This window comes from Heliangelus exortis, chromosome 9 (genome assembly GCF_036169615.1).
Source record: "Heliangelus exortis chromosome 9, bHelExo1.hap1, whole genome shotgun sequence".
NCBI lineage: Eukaryota > Metazoa > Chordata > Aves > Apodiformes > Trochilidae > Heliangelus > Heliangelus exortis.
This window is the reverse complement of record NC_092430.1, coordinates 4,866,491-4,882,538: the sequence shown is the minus strand read 5'-3', so window position 1 is coordinate 4,882,538 and position 16,048 is coordinate 4,866,491. Positions and strand designations below refer to the sequence as shown.

General features: G+C 41.3%; 1 protein-coding gene across 2 annotated transcripts in view; it reads left to right on the top strand.

Moving 5' to 3' along the window:
- The window catches only part of NYAP2 (neuronal tyrosine-phosphorylated phosphoinositide-3-kinase adaptor 2), a 121,460-nt gene that overhangs the window by 54,732 nt on the left and 50,680 nt on the right, over nt 1–16,048 (top strand). The window contains exon 5 of one of the 2 annotated variants that reach the window (XM_071751768.1): nt 12,581–12,655. The exons of the other annotated variant lie outside the window; for it this stretch is intronic. Coding sequence (XP_071607869.1) covers nt 12,581–12,655 — 75 coding nt within the window. The remainder of the gene's footprint in view (nt 1–12,580; nt 12,656–16,048) is intronic. 2 annotated transcript variants of the gene reach the window in all.

Here is a 16,048-nt window from a genome sequence, read left to right as displayed (position 1 = left end):
GCATGTAGGACACTGTTATCTGCATGCCAGGCAAGGAGCACACACTGTATCACTGGCACTGTGCAAACCACAACTTTGGAAAGGTTCTCCTCAAGAAATAAGTGAAGGACAGATATTATTCAAAAGAATACTGTGGGGCTCTGAAACTCTGCAGCAAGGAAGTATTGGTAAAAATTGTACCCAAGGTGATGCAATGTATTGCCCAAACCTTACCTTTGCATGAGTCTACATTTTCTCTTTCCATTCCTCTCAGTTACATTTCACCCAATGCAACATTCAGAAGAAAATAAACCCGTGTGTTGAATATGGATACCACTTTCTTACTCTGATCTACACAAGATGAGCTGATGCTATAGGGCTTTTCTCCTTATTTTCTTGCATGTTTGAAATGCATTTTGTGTATCAGTAGGACCAGCTGTACTCCCTGCTGCTGAGAGAGATCAGGATGACTGTTTCACAGTGTGAACTCTAAGAAGGAACCCTTAGGGACAGTTGGTTTTGATTATTGCTGGTCTTTCCCTCTGCTGTTTTTCATACCACTTTTGACATCCCACGCAGTGTGTTGTGCTCGTAGTGTGCATCCCTTGTACTTGTTGTTGTGGTCAGAAATACTTCATAGTTACATTCATGACACAACCCTTCAAGCAAATCTGATTTTAGAAGGTCATTAGTGATAACAAAGATGGAAAGCAATGTATAGTTGAACTGCTGATCTATCCATTACATGATGGCTATGAGTGGCATGCATGGCAGTGGTACTGCTATGCCATAGCACTAAGTATTGCAGAGCTCCTTTGATTCATTATAATAATCAAGAACTGAATATTCATAGCAAGGTCTCTGGAAAGAACCAGTGAATGAGTAATACTCCATTACTGGCATAATAAGTAATACCTACATGTTGGTTTTTTTAGTGTGACTAAATGTCTTCATGGAATATTGAGAACCTTGGTGATATTCACTGTATGACTTTTATTATATTAATTCTGGTAGTCTATATGAATTGCAGCAATGGGCACTTTTAGACTCTCGTGAAGAAATTCCTGGAGATTTTGAATTGACAGAACTCTTTAGCTATTCCATTGTTTTTGTGTGTTTAGAATATCTGCCCTGTTTCTATGCATTTGGTTTTATACTTGCCAGGCTTGGGCTTTCACTGAAAAGTTTGATACATAGAAAGTAAGATCAGATTACAGGGTTCTTTTTAAGTAACCGGCCAAATTTTAAAGTCTGGATCAAGGGTGAAACACTATGGTGCTTGGATCATCAGGCTGGATTTCTAAAGTGCTTTGCTGTCACTGGGAGAGGTTTTGTTCTCACCTGCACATTGCAATGCAATGTGTGCTTTGATTACAGCATTTCCACAGCCCTCATTTGGCTAGTATAGGAATATTTCAAAGTGTGGTCATACATTGGTGAGGACCTAAAGGTGAGTAGAACAACATGAAAGTCTATGTTCATTATCTACAGATTTGATTTGATGAAAATATTAAATCATCTTTGTCCTAGATTATGAGATTATTATTGTTCCTCTCTATTTAACTCCCAGTTAATTTATTATCTGAAGCTGTGCTTAATTCAAGGAAATCTGTCAAGCCCTGATTCTGCCAGTTTGGTTTTTATGTGGAAGTGATTGATTTTTTTTCCCATATCTGGTAGTTCCCACTCTGGTAGCAGTCTTGAATTCAAGAAACTGAAAACCTGCATCTTTCCAATTCTCTGGAAGCTCAAGTCCAAGAATACACATGTTTAACTTTCAGTCACTGTTGTGCATACAGTGCCCAGATCTTAGTATATGCATCTGTCTCACACATTTGCATGTATTTGTGGTATTCACAGGCTGAATGGATAGAGCTTTTTCCAGAAACTTTGGAAAACATTGATGAAAAACCCTATTGTTTCTCCATCAACCATTGTGGAATCTCCATAAAGGAGTTGTCACAAAATCGTTTCCAGCTCATTTTTTTTATGGCAATGCAGAGTAATTCAGACTACAATATCTATTGTCTGACTCTGTGGCTACTTTGAAAGCAATTTCCTACATTTCCTAGGCAACTAGGGACAGTAAATTTTTATTAAAATTGTTTACTTTTTGCTTTTTAATAGTGGTCAAGTTTATACAAACAAGAGTAGTTATGGGTGGTAACTTTTATACTTTTTCTGATTGCAGTAAGGTGAAAACCTTGAGTCCATCTGATGATAAGAACTACTGTAACATTGCTTTATGTTTTGAGTATGAGTTTGACTCTACTGCAGAAGAAAGCAGGAGAAATTTGGTTATGAACTTGAAAAACCTTTTCCTCTTGAAGCACAAATAGCATCAGTAAGAGCCACAGTGGCTCTGTACACATTGCCTGTGAGTGCACTTGCTTCCAAATTTGTGGGAGTGTCAGAATCTTCTCCTAAGTTGCAATGACACATATCAACCCTGTCTCATGGTGCAGCAATGGGATAACACTTGGGTTTGTGTGTTTCACCCCAGTCACCCTTGGCACTGCCTGAAAGGCCTCATTCTCCTTAATTTGCCTTTAATTTTGTTGCTGTGTTTCCACACTTTTGTGTTACTTTTAATACTTCAATATTCCTTTTTTACTCTTCCAGCTACCTCTCAAAGGCACCCGCTGAGCACCTTCCACCCAATGCATTTCTTTTCCATGACAGATATCTAGAAAGTTGTTTTTAAAAACGTGGGTTGTCTTTTCTGCAGTTTTTAATCTCTAGCAGTAATAGCAAACAAATGTAGCTCTGCCCTATGCATCACACATTGGAAGTGATAAGTGAACTGAAAAGGTTAATTTTAAATAACATTTCATCTGGAGAGACATATCTAATCTTGATCCTGAAAGGCTCTTTATTGAGAAAATGCAGGATTTTAATTAAATTATGCACTTTTGATGCCCAGTCTTACAGAAAAAAAAAGTGAATAAAACAGTATAATTGGTGAACATAACTGCCAGCCTCAAGCAGTGTTTTCTGCTGTGATCACTGCATGTCCACAACAAAGGTTTACAGATCTACTGCAATGCAAACCCACATGGAGAGATACAAGCAAATTGTGAGTTAACTTTTTGTAAAAATTGTTTAGTAATGTGGAAGATGAGTACATTATATAAATAGCTGTGCATAAAATATATTTAATGTAATTTATGCGTAATATAGCTATTTATATTGAAAATGTACATTGTGTGTGCTTGCATGTATATACAAACATCTTCACCCAAGGCAAATTAAATGCACACAAATGCAAATTAAAACTTAGAGTAGCATTTTCAAATTGCTGTTCATGGTTGTACTTCTACTCCTTTTAGAGCCCACTGGAAGTTTGTTGCATACACAAAAATGCTTGCAGAGTTCCCCACTTCTGGAATTCACTCATTTTGTTTACTCTTTTTCTTCTGAGTGTCCCATTTGCTGCTTCCTGAGCCCATGCAGTAGAAGCCCCTCTCTGTTGCTCAGCCATCTCTAAAGGTGGGCAACTTGTAAGGAAAACCTTCCTCTAGAGGAAAGCAATTACAGTAACTGTATCTTTAGTTACAGTCCATCTGGTCTCTCATAAATCTACTTTACAGTCAGCTAGACTGGTCACTCAGCATTGTCAACTTGGAGTTTTGCTACTCTCATTAAACAGATCTTGGATTAAAGGGATTCAGCACTTCTGCTGTTTTGGTGTGGTGCTGTTTTCCTTTTATTTCCCATCTTAGCAAATAATTTATATAGCATGAACTTTGAAATAGCGTCCTCTACGGTAACCATGTCCTGCTGCTTGTAGCCAGCTCTTAGTCCCCCATCTTTTCATCCATGGCTACTAAAGGAAGCAATAACACTAAGGAGCCCTCTTCAGACCTAAGGAGTCTGAAGGGACTGACAGATGAGTTCTGGTGGGCCTGGGAAGGGGGATGGGCGGGCGAGAGGGGCTGCGGCTGGACACGGGGTGCTGCCTCCTGAGCTCCAGCATCCCAGGCTTTCTCCCGGGATATTGGCTTCTCAGCTGGAGCTCCACGTGCCCGTAGTGCTTGAGAGATCTGAGAGCTTGCATGTTGTTCACTGTCTGATTTTTCTTAGCTCTTTCCTACGGCCTGCTTTGCTGTATTTTAAGCACAGTATTTTCACATGAAGAGCTGCAGCTAGTGTTGAGGTTAGCTGTATAGTTATAATGCAAGTTGGTATTCAGCCACGTGTGAAGCAGTGTGTGTTTTCCTTCACATACTTTAATCTGAGTCTTGATCTCAGTGCTGGATTACCCATTGTTTTTCGGATGCTGTAATGTATCTCTTGCAGACTGTGAAGCTTAAGGGGGCTTAGCTTGAAACTCTGCACACTGGGAGAAGGAAGCTGGCAATGTTGGAGGGAAAAGTCAAAAGAAGACAGAAAGCACAAGACCTGTTGTCAGTAAAATGAGGTCGACTTGGCTCCTAATTGCCTTACTTCAGGAAAGTTCCCTGTGTGTCCAGGTGGCACAGGGATGGATATGGGGCCTTGAACAGCACTGGAGCAATGCAGTCTCTGCTAGAAACCCAGCACTGCTTTCCCTTTGCTCAGCCCTGCATCTCAGCAGTCTCCTTACTGCCTCAGAGGTGAAAGGACTGGAGGGCAGTGCTGTCCCAGTTGTGCTCTGAGGCTCAGCCCAGTATGGCCTCTGCTCTGGGTTCAGCCCCTTCTGTTGCTAAAACCACTTGTTCCCACTGACCTGCACAGGAAGGACAAGACACATTTTGGTTTATTCTCCAGCATTTAATAGCTTGATTAAAGAGATATTTTCTAAGGCTTTGCTTTTGGAGATGGGTGAGGGAGATAGTTTTTTTGGTATTTTGAGGTTTAGTTTTCTTTGCTTTTGCTGAGATCTTTGTTGGCCCCTCCCTGCAGCAACTCAGTTTTCAGATGCAGCTCCCAGAACTGAGTTATTTTCCTCTGCATACCACGTCCTCCAGTCCTTCTTCTGTTCTGTTTTCTGGTCCCTTGGATAAGAGAGGGCAAGGGAAAAGGAAGGAATAAAAGCAGCAGTTCTTATAGCTGTTCTAATAGCTTTCTGCACAGAGCAATGAACACAATGTGATTTTTGGACGGATTTATAAACAAGTTTTGAAGCCACAGAGGGAGTATGTTCTTACCCTCAAGGCACATATGCATACTCATTAACGCTAATGGAAGCTGCAAGCATTGAACAGAAAATAGACCATGCAGTGGTAAAAGACATGGAGATTTAGTTACTCACTTGGGAATTGCACTGTGCCCTAGACTTTGCAGTTGGTACTTTAGCTATGTTGTGCTGGTCTATCCTGTGTGCTTAGTGTCTTTTTTTTCTGTCTTTTTAATTTAACGAAGTTGCTTTCTATATTCCTCATCCCTCTTTTCACATTAGGATGCTGCTCATTTGCTGAGAGACGCTGCACCTGTGTAAAAAAAGCACCAAATTAAATGTACTGCCCCCCTGCAGTACAGATCTCTCTCTGCTCTGAAGGGTGATGGAAGCTGTGATGTTCTTGATAATGGAAAAGCCTTAATAATGTGAGCTGAGGGAATGTTGTGCTGATTTACCAGATTGACTGCAAATGCAGCTCATCCAGGAGGAGGCTGCCTGCCCTGAGCTCGGGCTAGTAAAGCCTGGTAAACTCTGGGCTTCCAGCTGAGCATGTGGGCTTTTCTGCTCTGTGTACCCCAGTGCCCAGGAGAGTTTAGAAGCCTGGTTGCAAGCCCAGGCCCATACTGTGCTTGTGCATTCCCCCAATCCTGCCCCAGAATCAGCAAACTCTCTAAGACCTCAAAGCAGTGCTGGGTGTAACTCAGACAAGCAAGAGGCTTTCTCCAGACTGCTGCCAGCCAGAGGTCCCCTGACTATAGGGCTTCTGTAGCCCCTGGACATGCCAAAAAGGCAAGGAAATGTGTGCCACTTAGTTCTGGCAGGCAGCTGGGAACTTAGGGGAGAGAATTTGCCAGGTTTTACATCACATAAAAGTCACTAGAGCTTTTAGAGCCAACCCAGCCCTGGAAGTACTTTAGCAGTGCTCTTGAGGTGTCTGGATCAATAATCATTACCAGAATAACCACAATGAAGAGAGTCTTTGAAGAAAGCTATCATATGGGTGCTCTTGTCCACTGCTTGTTTAATTTTCAACCTCCATGGAAATCTTCTATGTAACTGGAAGGTTATAGTGTCAATAAATGCATTCATTATCATCAGTTCACTGGAATACTGCTAGAAAAAACTAGTCATTATATTTGAGACTGTATTTCATTTTTTAATTTTGTTTATACCTCAGGGAATCGTAATACTGAGCTTTCCCAGCATTTCCACCCATGAGCTGAATTACTATGAAGCACTAGATTGTTGCATTATTTTGCATCACTGAATGGCTCTGGAATCAGGGCCATGAGAGAAGGGGAGGAGAAATTCAGGTAATTCTCTTGCCTCAGTTTGACAGCCCTACAGAATTTGTTACATGAGATGAAATGCCAGTGAAAGTACAAAAGTATCGATTTTGGAATACTCCTACTACAATGTTGTTTTCCATCCTGTCTTTGGAATTGTCTGTTAAGACATTGTGGAAAAGTGAGAAAGGATCACACTGAAATCCTGAAGTCCTGGCTTACTTTGAGAGCTGGTCTGAGGTACAGAGTTATCTGGCAAAACTCATTTGGAATTAAAGGAAAAAGCACAACACAGATGTACTTTTTGTTCCACAGCAAATAGATGGGATTTCCCCCTCTTCATCTTAGCTTATTTTTAACTCGTCCTCTAATTCTGTTCTCACTTAAGCAACCAAATGAGACAAATCCTCATGGAGTTAAGCATGACTGAACTCTCAAAGCATTTCTTGCCAAGAAGTTGAGACTGGGAAGGGCAGGAACCTCCACTTACGTTGGCTTTAATGTGAACACACAGTGCTTAGCAGAATCACATCCCAAGAGTTTTAAGTCTGGCTGCAGGTGAGACCCTGTTATGGCTCTCTTCTGTTTAATTGGTAATTTCTTTCTAATGACTGAATATAGAAGTCTGGGTGCACTGGTTTGCTACTGTTTGTTCTTTTCTGCTAAAGGTGAGATTATTTTTACAGCTGTAGGGGATAAATATCTGCTGCAACCAGTTGCTATTAAATCCCAGTCCTGCAAATACATGCTTCCATGGGACTAAGTGTTAAAGCAAATGGAGGCTTCTGTAAGTAATAGTGACCATCTACTGGTGATGGAAGCAGAAGAGGAACAGGGATCTTCACAGCTCTGGCACATTTGACTCTCATTGTCCCAGATTCTTCCTCCTTAAAATGGGGGATAGCTACGACTGCTTTGTTTTGTGAGGGAGTTTGCAATCAAATTCTACTCAGAGTGTTTCTGCTCACAATCAAAACTTGGGCTACTGGGACATCTGTGAGTGGTTGTGTGAAGAGAAGGGTAGAAGAAAGGGTTTGAGCAGAGAGGGAATACTTGAACAGGATTCTCCTTTTTAAGAGTGAAGTTCTACACGTCTGGCAGGGTTTTGTTCATGAACTCAGGTCAGCCACTGTGGAAATGAGGACTTCAAGTAGCTTCTAAGCATAGGAACTGCTCAAATTCCCTTTGCCAACCTCTTTTTGGTATTGCTGGTGCTGCAGTGCATGTTATAGTGGTGATTATAGTCCAGTACTGGGAAATGCCAAATGCTGCCTATGTAAAGCACAGACAGACCCAGGAGTAAGAACCCACTGGGTTTTCTGTTCTCTACCAGAGGCTGTGCCTTAGTGGTGTGGAAAACTTCCTGCAGAGCTTCACATCTGAGCCCCAGCAAATCAAAGTAGGCTGAATGCACTGGGTTAGAGGAACAGCTTCTGTTTTCCTGTGGTGCTGCTGCTGCTCAAAGCGTGAGTGCTTCCCTCTGTCCTGGTGAGGGAATTCAGAAGCTGCAAGACAGGGTAAAAAGGAATGTTTCTTACAATGTTGTTTTGCAAAGGAAAGGATAAGATATTTTATCTAAGAGAGCAAACTGGGATAACAGTCTCAGCAGTCACTGGCTTTTCAGCAGCAAAACCAGCACTGGCTTGTGCTTACACCCATCCTATTGCTTTCTGCACTTGGCTGAATCATTCAGGATGGCCTAGAGGCTGTGCAGTAAGGTTGGGTGGTTCAAAATTATAAGTAAATTGGAAAGAGAATAGAAAAATGAAAGGGAAGGAAGAAAAGGGGAGAGGAGTGGAGTGCTGTGTGCATGCTCACTGCAACTGCAGTGTGGATGAGGCAAGGGAAAAGAGAAATAGTTCATTCATGTAGGGAGCTTTTGGGAGGAAGCTATGATCTTGGCTCTCTTTCTCCAGTCATACTCTGGCATCTGATGCCTGCTTCTTCCCTTAGATATTGGCTAAGATCTTTTGGCCTGTGATACTGCTCTTGCATTACTGCCTTTCCTTTAACACAACATATGAAAATTTTCGCAGAGAGCTTGGGTCTTCCTCGTTGTTCCATCTTCTGTTTTTTTCTTCCTGGTCTTTTCCCCCGTTTTTTTCAGGGTACTAGTTTTAATCAAGCATCTCTCTTTGTTCCCACTTACTCCACCGAAGTTGAGTTGAACTGAACAGATTCTGCAGCCATGGGTGGTGAGGTAGGAACAGCTTCTGGCAGCAATTGTGCTGTTCCTTTTTGTGCTTATCCTCCGTCTTGCTTCTCAAGTGGCACAGTGAGATTGAGTCTGGGATCTGAAAGAGGAGAGGGCTCTTGCAAAGCTTTTCTGCAAAAACCAGAACTTTTCTGTCAAAACAGTACTGTGCATTACAGCCATAGCAGGCTACGTGGCTCTTAGAGAGCAACACTGCTGTACTCTCTACTCATTTAAATAGAAAACTCTGCAAATAAATGCAAGATGAAATTATAGAAGCTTGGAGTGGGAGGCAACCGATAACATGTGGCTCGTCTGCAATTTTGTTAAGACTTCATATAGAATGGAGATGGAAGTAAAATGAGTAGCTGTGCAGCTTTTTTCCTCAAGCTGATTACACTGAGTACCTCAGTAACACTCAGCCTCTGACCGCAGAGCTCTTACATCTCTGGGCACTGCTGCCTGCCTGTGAGTGGCTCTGACAACGCACTGTCCCCTTCAGCTGTCATTGGATTCACCCAAAAGATGCTCAGTGGCAATGTGCAGGAACTGCTTTTGCAAAGTCACCTTGTGGGAAAGGCAAGATTGACTCTTTAGCTGAACTCTTGTTCACTGGGGCTCATTTGCTTTCCCCGTGCTGCTGCTGTGGTGACTGACATGACCCCAGTGGTCAGCCGTGTGCCTTGCTGGGAAATGTGAGCTGGGTGGCAGCATCGCCTGCCTGATTTGTCAGCCAGCAGCAACAAGAGGCTTTTTATACCATGGCCTCCAGGAAAAGGCTTGTACAAAGCCCACAGAATTTTGGAGAGAGAGGGAGTTAGAGGAATCTGTTGTTTCCTTGGTGGTGGTAGAAGATGTCGAGGAAGCACAGCAGTGTTTGTGGGGCTGCTGTAGCTGGGGAACAATTGGACACGATGAGGTCAGTATGAGGCCCAGTATCACCTCAGTAGTTTTGCCAGCTTGATTTACTGGGCTGCAATTGTTTTAGAAGCTCAGCAAACAGATTGCTACTTAGGTAAGCAAACAATTGATCTGTTCTACTTATTGTATTTGTAAGTAGAAGATAGGTGTTACTGTGCATTTAAAATATTGAGAGGCTCTATGTCTGGGAAATTATTCAGGTCTTTGCATATAGTCAATGCTAGTGTTGTGGACAGGATACTTGTGAACCAAAGCAGCAATTAAATCAACAAATACAGACTATTATTCTAGATAAAGTAGGTAGGATGAACTTACTGTTTCATTAAGCATTTTTTCTTTCTCTAGCTTGATTTCTGTCTTTCCTCTGTAATTTTTTCAAAGCCCACTATTTGGGCATAGGTACTGGATTTAGAATCCACCCAGAGCCAGGTACTCTTGCAGACCTAAGTTTCAACCTGTCTCTCCGTGACACTGGGTCAGAAAACCTCTGTACTGTACCTTCTCCAGGAAGTTAAGGAAAGTAATTTCCCCCATCAGATTGCTCAGCTCCAAGAGCTAGTAATCAATAGCAGAGTTGTTTCTGCAAAGACAGGAGTTGTTATTGAGACTGGAGCATGCCTTTATTTCAATGAATATTGCTAAATGTTACCTCGGTGCCCTTGGGGCAGCAGGAAATGTATGAATAGGCAGCCCAGCCCTCCAAGGCTTACTTTTATCATAGTGGTGCCCTCTACATCCTAAGCTCACATAGTGTAGGTGTGTAAGGTGTGTGTTTATTTGGGTTAACTCTTCACACATACCCAGAAGCATCTTGTTCTGAGCAGGGGAGGGATCTTTCCTTTCCTGACAGAAACGCTGCTGCAGTGATCACACAGCACAGCCTGTAGAAAACCAGTCAGACAAAATGCATGACCTCACCCACTCCTGCGTGGTATTTAGGGGGGGGTGAGATGAGGTGACACCTGGGAAAGAGGGCAGGTAGTGCAGGGTGACAGCTCTATGGGAAATGGGCTCTAATAGCTACACCACAAGGAAGATGTTGGGTAGGGGGTGGGGGGACTGATGCTGCCCTTCACTCTCAGGGTGAAACACAGTCAGTTTGTGGGTAGCTGTAAGAATAGAGTGATAACAGTTAATTTACAGCAATCAGCAAAAGCTGTTCAGGGTTCATTTACAAGATGACAGTCAAGATAATAAATGTTACTTCAAAAGAGAAAGGCTTAGTTCACGTTAGTGATCTGTGGCTGGTGGTCCATACTCTGCTGTGACTGTGTTCAACTCTTCAGTTCTCTGTCTCTGTGCAGGTACCTGCAATAGAGCAGCAAAGCCACCAATAAACAAGCACATACACTTTGTTAATTAATTTCTCTGCAAATGTGATTCAATGGTTCCATTTGCACACTCTTCATGTAATTCATCTCATTATGCTTGCAACTGATAAATTTCCATGCCAATGACCTTTCTACATCTGCAATTCCTTCAGATTGTATACAATTACAGATTTTTCTACTGCTGCTATTGCAGGGCTGGAAAATCTGTTTTGTGTATGTACCATGAGGGCCATCTGAACCAGAACAAACCAGCACTTTAGCAATATTGGTTGCATGTGTGGGCAGAGAGAATCCTTTACGCAGACTCCTACTTCCCCAGTAATCCTCCCACCTCTCCCTCCTCAGAGCCTGCTTCCCCTGGAACTGCTGTAGCTCACATCTGTGTAATGCCATAGACCCTGGCCCCATGTGTCTGGGTGTATTAGTTCAAGGATAATTTTCTAAATGGATACTCAGAAATCATTGCAACATAACAGAAGTTACTGTGAGATTTTTTGTTAGCCTCCACTTGTGCTTAGTTCATCAGTTTTTCTGTAAAAGGAAGATGATCCACATTGACTTTTCTCACACAAAATCTTAGTTTTTCTGCCTTATCAGGACTCTACTGACTGACAATAACTTCAGTCAAAGTCTTCAGTGAAGAGTATGGAAAGGCTTGATTGCACGTAATTTGTGATTATTCCTCAAACGCTGCTTTTTTTCTTCGCCTGTTCAGTGTTATCTGGAAAAATCAAGGACATCAATTTCTCATTCTTTAAAATAACTAGGATGTGATGTTCAAAATATCTGAAAGTATGAGGCTGGGCATTCAGAAGAAGGCAGTCACTTTGCAATTTTCTGAAAGCTTTTGGAAACCTTTTCACTGTGGGAAAGGGGAATCAGTAGAGCTCTTTGTCAGGTGGATGGAGATGAGTGGAAGGCTATGGAGGAGAAAACCTGGAAGTCAGTCTGTTCTGCAGCCTGGCAGTTTGGGGAGAAACTCTTTCCAGCATGCTGATACCCGACGTTTTTTAAATGTCCTGGCATCTCTGGGTGTGCCCTTCTCTTGATAATGCAGAGCAGAGGACCAGTTATCCCCTGTGTGCTGGGAGGAGGCTCTGGCAGCAGAGCTCTTGGTGCAGCAGTTTGGCTTTTGTGAATCCCTGGCAGGTATGGCTGCCTTGGCATAGACAGCATGTAAGGAACTGTGGTGTTAGGGCCATCCTAAGAATGGAAGCAAATTGAGTTTTGTGGCACAATTACACAGCCTAAGCTGAATCTGGCAGCAGAATGTTTTCAGTTGTGTTGTCTGTCAGTTGCTGTAGTTGCATTGCTGGATTAATGCAGAGCTGCAGTAACTAAACTTAAATTCTGCTTTGTGTTATACTGGTGTTTAATTCTGCAAAGTCACTACTGAAGCCACTAGGTTTCTAACACTTTGAATCAGAGCAGAAAATAATCATTTTAAAAGCTGAAAAGAGTCGTAGCCAAAATCAAGGGACCTGTATACGTTTGAAGAAGTCTCCTTAATCATAGCCTTGAGCCATCCATCTAGCACATATTATTTTATGACACACTCTTTTAGTCCTTTCATTTTCAATGTAGTTTTGTCCTCTTTAAATATCCAAATAATTTCTATTAAGAACTAATCGATTCAGGAGGAGGAAGAAATAGGTACTACATAAAATCATTGTGCTGAAACCCCCTATCACTTGCAAAGCTGTTTGAATGAATCAGGTGTTTAATTTGTTCCTTCCTCATCCTTTCTCTTTTTCCTTTTTCCTACTAGCATCTTTGAGGCAAGGAAGGGAAAGGACTTGTGACCATGAGGACAATGTTATTTTGGTGGCTAGCTGTGACAGAGGTACTTCCTTTCTTATTTCAACCTAGTGATGATGTTTCTATTGTCATCTGCTAAAAAGCATCTTTCTTTATGTATTTTATGGCTGTTCACTGTGTGGGAACATTTGCCTTCTAAAATTCCTTGGAGAAGATGCATGTTCAACACTGCATGTGCCCAGCAGATAAATTTACATCTGTTTTTGTTTTCTACTGCTTCTGTCCAATGAGGGCAGCAACTCTGCAAGGACTGATAAAAACCAAGTTAAAATCCTTGGCTAAAATACCTGAGAGCCTAAACTATCAGAGGAGAGTTAGTGAAAAGGAGCATTAAGGGGTAACATGGTAGGTAAGGCCCCATGGCCTGTGACAAAGAGCTGAATTAAACTCAGGTCCCCCAAGTGCCAATCCTTTACACAGCTCAGAGGACTTTTTCAATTCAGTTTCACTGAGAATATTCAAACTTCATATTTGAAGAGATAATGAAATCCAAACCAGTGTAAGCACTGGTGCACAAATGATGTCCAGCTTTGAACAAGCAGTTAATTTCATTAAAGCCAGTGAGGTTACAGTCTTTAACTACACATGCATATATATATATGTGTATATATGTATATATATATATAGGTTCTGTGCTACCCTACATCTGGATTTTCTCTTTTGAATTCTGTGATATAATTCAGAATCTGTGCATCATTGATTCACTATCCAGCCCATTTGGGTTCCTTTTGCTCCTGGAGGCTCTTTTTTGATAGAATTACCCCTCAAAATACAGCAAGAGTAATGCCTTCTGCATTTAAAATACCATTTTAAACATTTTTTAAAAAAATTTTAGGCCCCATATCATTCCTCCATTTACAAAGTCACTGAATGCTGTATAATCTTGTCAAAATTGAAACAGAAGAATTTTTCTTGTTACATATATTTCCCTTCTGTTTGTTATGGTGAACAGCATAGTACACTGGCTTGGTTTCTGAACTGCAAAAGCTGGTAAACACCCAAAAGACAATAGAAAATTCCAAAATTCAGTTTAGTTTTTAGATGTATTTTCTCATTTCTTACACAGTGAGCAAACAAAAGAAAAAAACAATCTGATAACACAATTTAATATTTTGATCTCTCTTTAAAGAGTAATAAATTATTTCGGATGACCAGAAACATCCTGTATTTCCAAAATGAACTACAAAAGGCAGATTATCTGGGCATATCTGAAAGCTACACGTAACCTTTGCGCTACAAATATCTCATTTCAAAAATGTCATATTCTGTTTATTCAGTAGGATTCCCTAAAGGCTATTTTAAGCACTGTACTTTTTGCTTCTAGGTGCAAGCTGAGGTTAATACAGCCTACATGTTTTGTTTCACTTGCAGTTTATTAGAGCTAGATAATGATTTGGTAGTAGGATGCTATTAAACATGGAGAGTTCCTGCCCAAGCAGCCTTAACTCTGTAAAGTTCAGTTTTGTTTGCAAGGATCATTGTGCCTCCAGTTTATCCACTGTGGTAATTTTGGGTGGTTTTGTTGAAAAAAAAAAAAAAAAAAAAAAGAAAAAGGAGCCACCAGCATCGCAGCAGTTGCTGATTTTTTTCTCTGAGCACCTTCAGTCTGCACAACCTTCTGGCAGACCTGGTGGTCTCTTGTGTTTGTGTCTCTGTAATAGAAGTGCTCACAAAACTTTGTGGCACACGTTGATGGGGCTGTTTAAGGGAACTTGCACCTGGCAGGGAGGGAAAAACTTTCATTTCCTCCATTTAGCTTTGGATGGGGCCCCATGTGCTCTGATGTGTGAGTGGCAATGTCTCAAGGCAAGTTACTGACAACAGTTGCACCAAGGACGTGGTAATCCGTGTTGAAAAGCATTAATTACTGGATGTTTAGAGCAGACAACACAGCAGTATGTGTATCACCAATATGTCAGCATGGTTTGCTTTTCATAGGAGTTTATGTTCCCAGCAGGCACCAAATACTTTTTCTGCCTGATAAATGTCAAGTACTTAAAGCGATCTTGCCTCTTCCTCTTTGCAGACTGCCAAATAATCTCCTTTCATTGGTTATGGGATCTTGCCAGGGCTTTTGCATTCATGCATCCTTATTCCTGCCAAATGCTGGTGACACAGGAACTGTACAAATACTCCCTGCTCCTTTCATTACCTTTGCACAACTGGGTTCAGTTGCTTTTTTTTCTCTGTTATTCTGGGTGCACTGATAGTTCATGATCCAAATTCCCATGTCAAGTGTGCCACAGAGTTCAATCCTTGCTATGGATCTGGGTTTCAGAGTAGAAACATTTGGTAAATAAGCAGGATAAATGTCTTCAGCCATGGCCTTCTTACAGATAATTGAGTTTGCCTTCTGAATGCTTCACTGCAGCTGAGGGGTGTTCCCAGTAGATGTTGAGCAGTTCCTCCATTCCCAGTCATGATGAAAAGATTTCTTTGCTATTTGCCCTATGTGAAGCTTCTCTCTGAATTCTTACAGTAACCATTGCTCCTGATCGGTGCAGCATATAGGAACTACTTCTATACCTTTATGGTGTTTATAAAATATTTACAGAAATTAGTTGAAAATTTTAGTTTGACGAGTCCAGTTTGTCAAGGAGGTAAAAAAATCTCAGTAGCATACCACCTCCTGGAAATAATAGGTGCTTTAATAAAATAAGTAGCAGTGGGAAAAATGCTTTGAGTAGAAAATGGAAAGTAAATCTTTCACTTTGTCAGATTTTACCCCCTGTGTTATACAGCAAGACTGAGCCATTTGACCTTTGTGTTGATAATGTCACTAAGGTATTTTAGTCTAATGCTACGTATCATGCAATGGCAGATGAGAATGCCATGTGTGTCACTGCAGTACTAGACTTCAACCCATGCAAAATTACTTTACAAGCCTAGATGGCAGGATGTCAGTCTTTTTTCCATGGCATTTCTCATTTCCTGGTCTGTAATGTCACAATGTGTGAATTTTGTATTTGCAAACCTTTGCACCTCAGAACAGGTGTAGACTACATGGCAGAACCTCATTAGCTGGATAAAAAAATGGAAAGAGAAGAGGCAAAATATGCTATTTTTAACAGTTTGTTTGAAAACACAGTAATCTTCAGTGCTTTTAGTTGGGTTTCTTTTGTTTTTTTTTTTTAAAGTAAAAATATTAGTTAATACATGCCTTGAGTGACTTCCAGCACAAGAGAATCTTTTGATTACTCTGTTCATCATTAGCACCTCTCCAGAGGAAACTGAAGAGCAGGATGGGGTTGTGAGACAGCAGGTTCTTAGTGTGACACTTGTGGCACAGGAGATGCACAATACAGCACAGGAAACAGGAGTCTGAGGAAGGCAGAGGAGAGGGAAACGTGTTCTTTCAGGTATACAAAATAGGCAGTTTTTAAGTGCAGCAAAGCCTGTGATCCTTTAGCCATTTTGA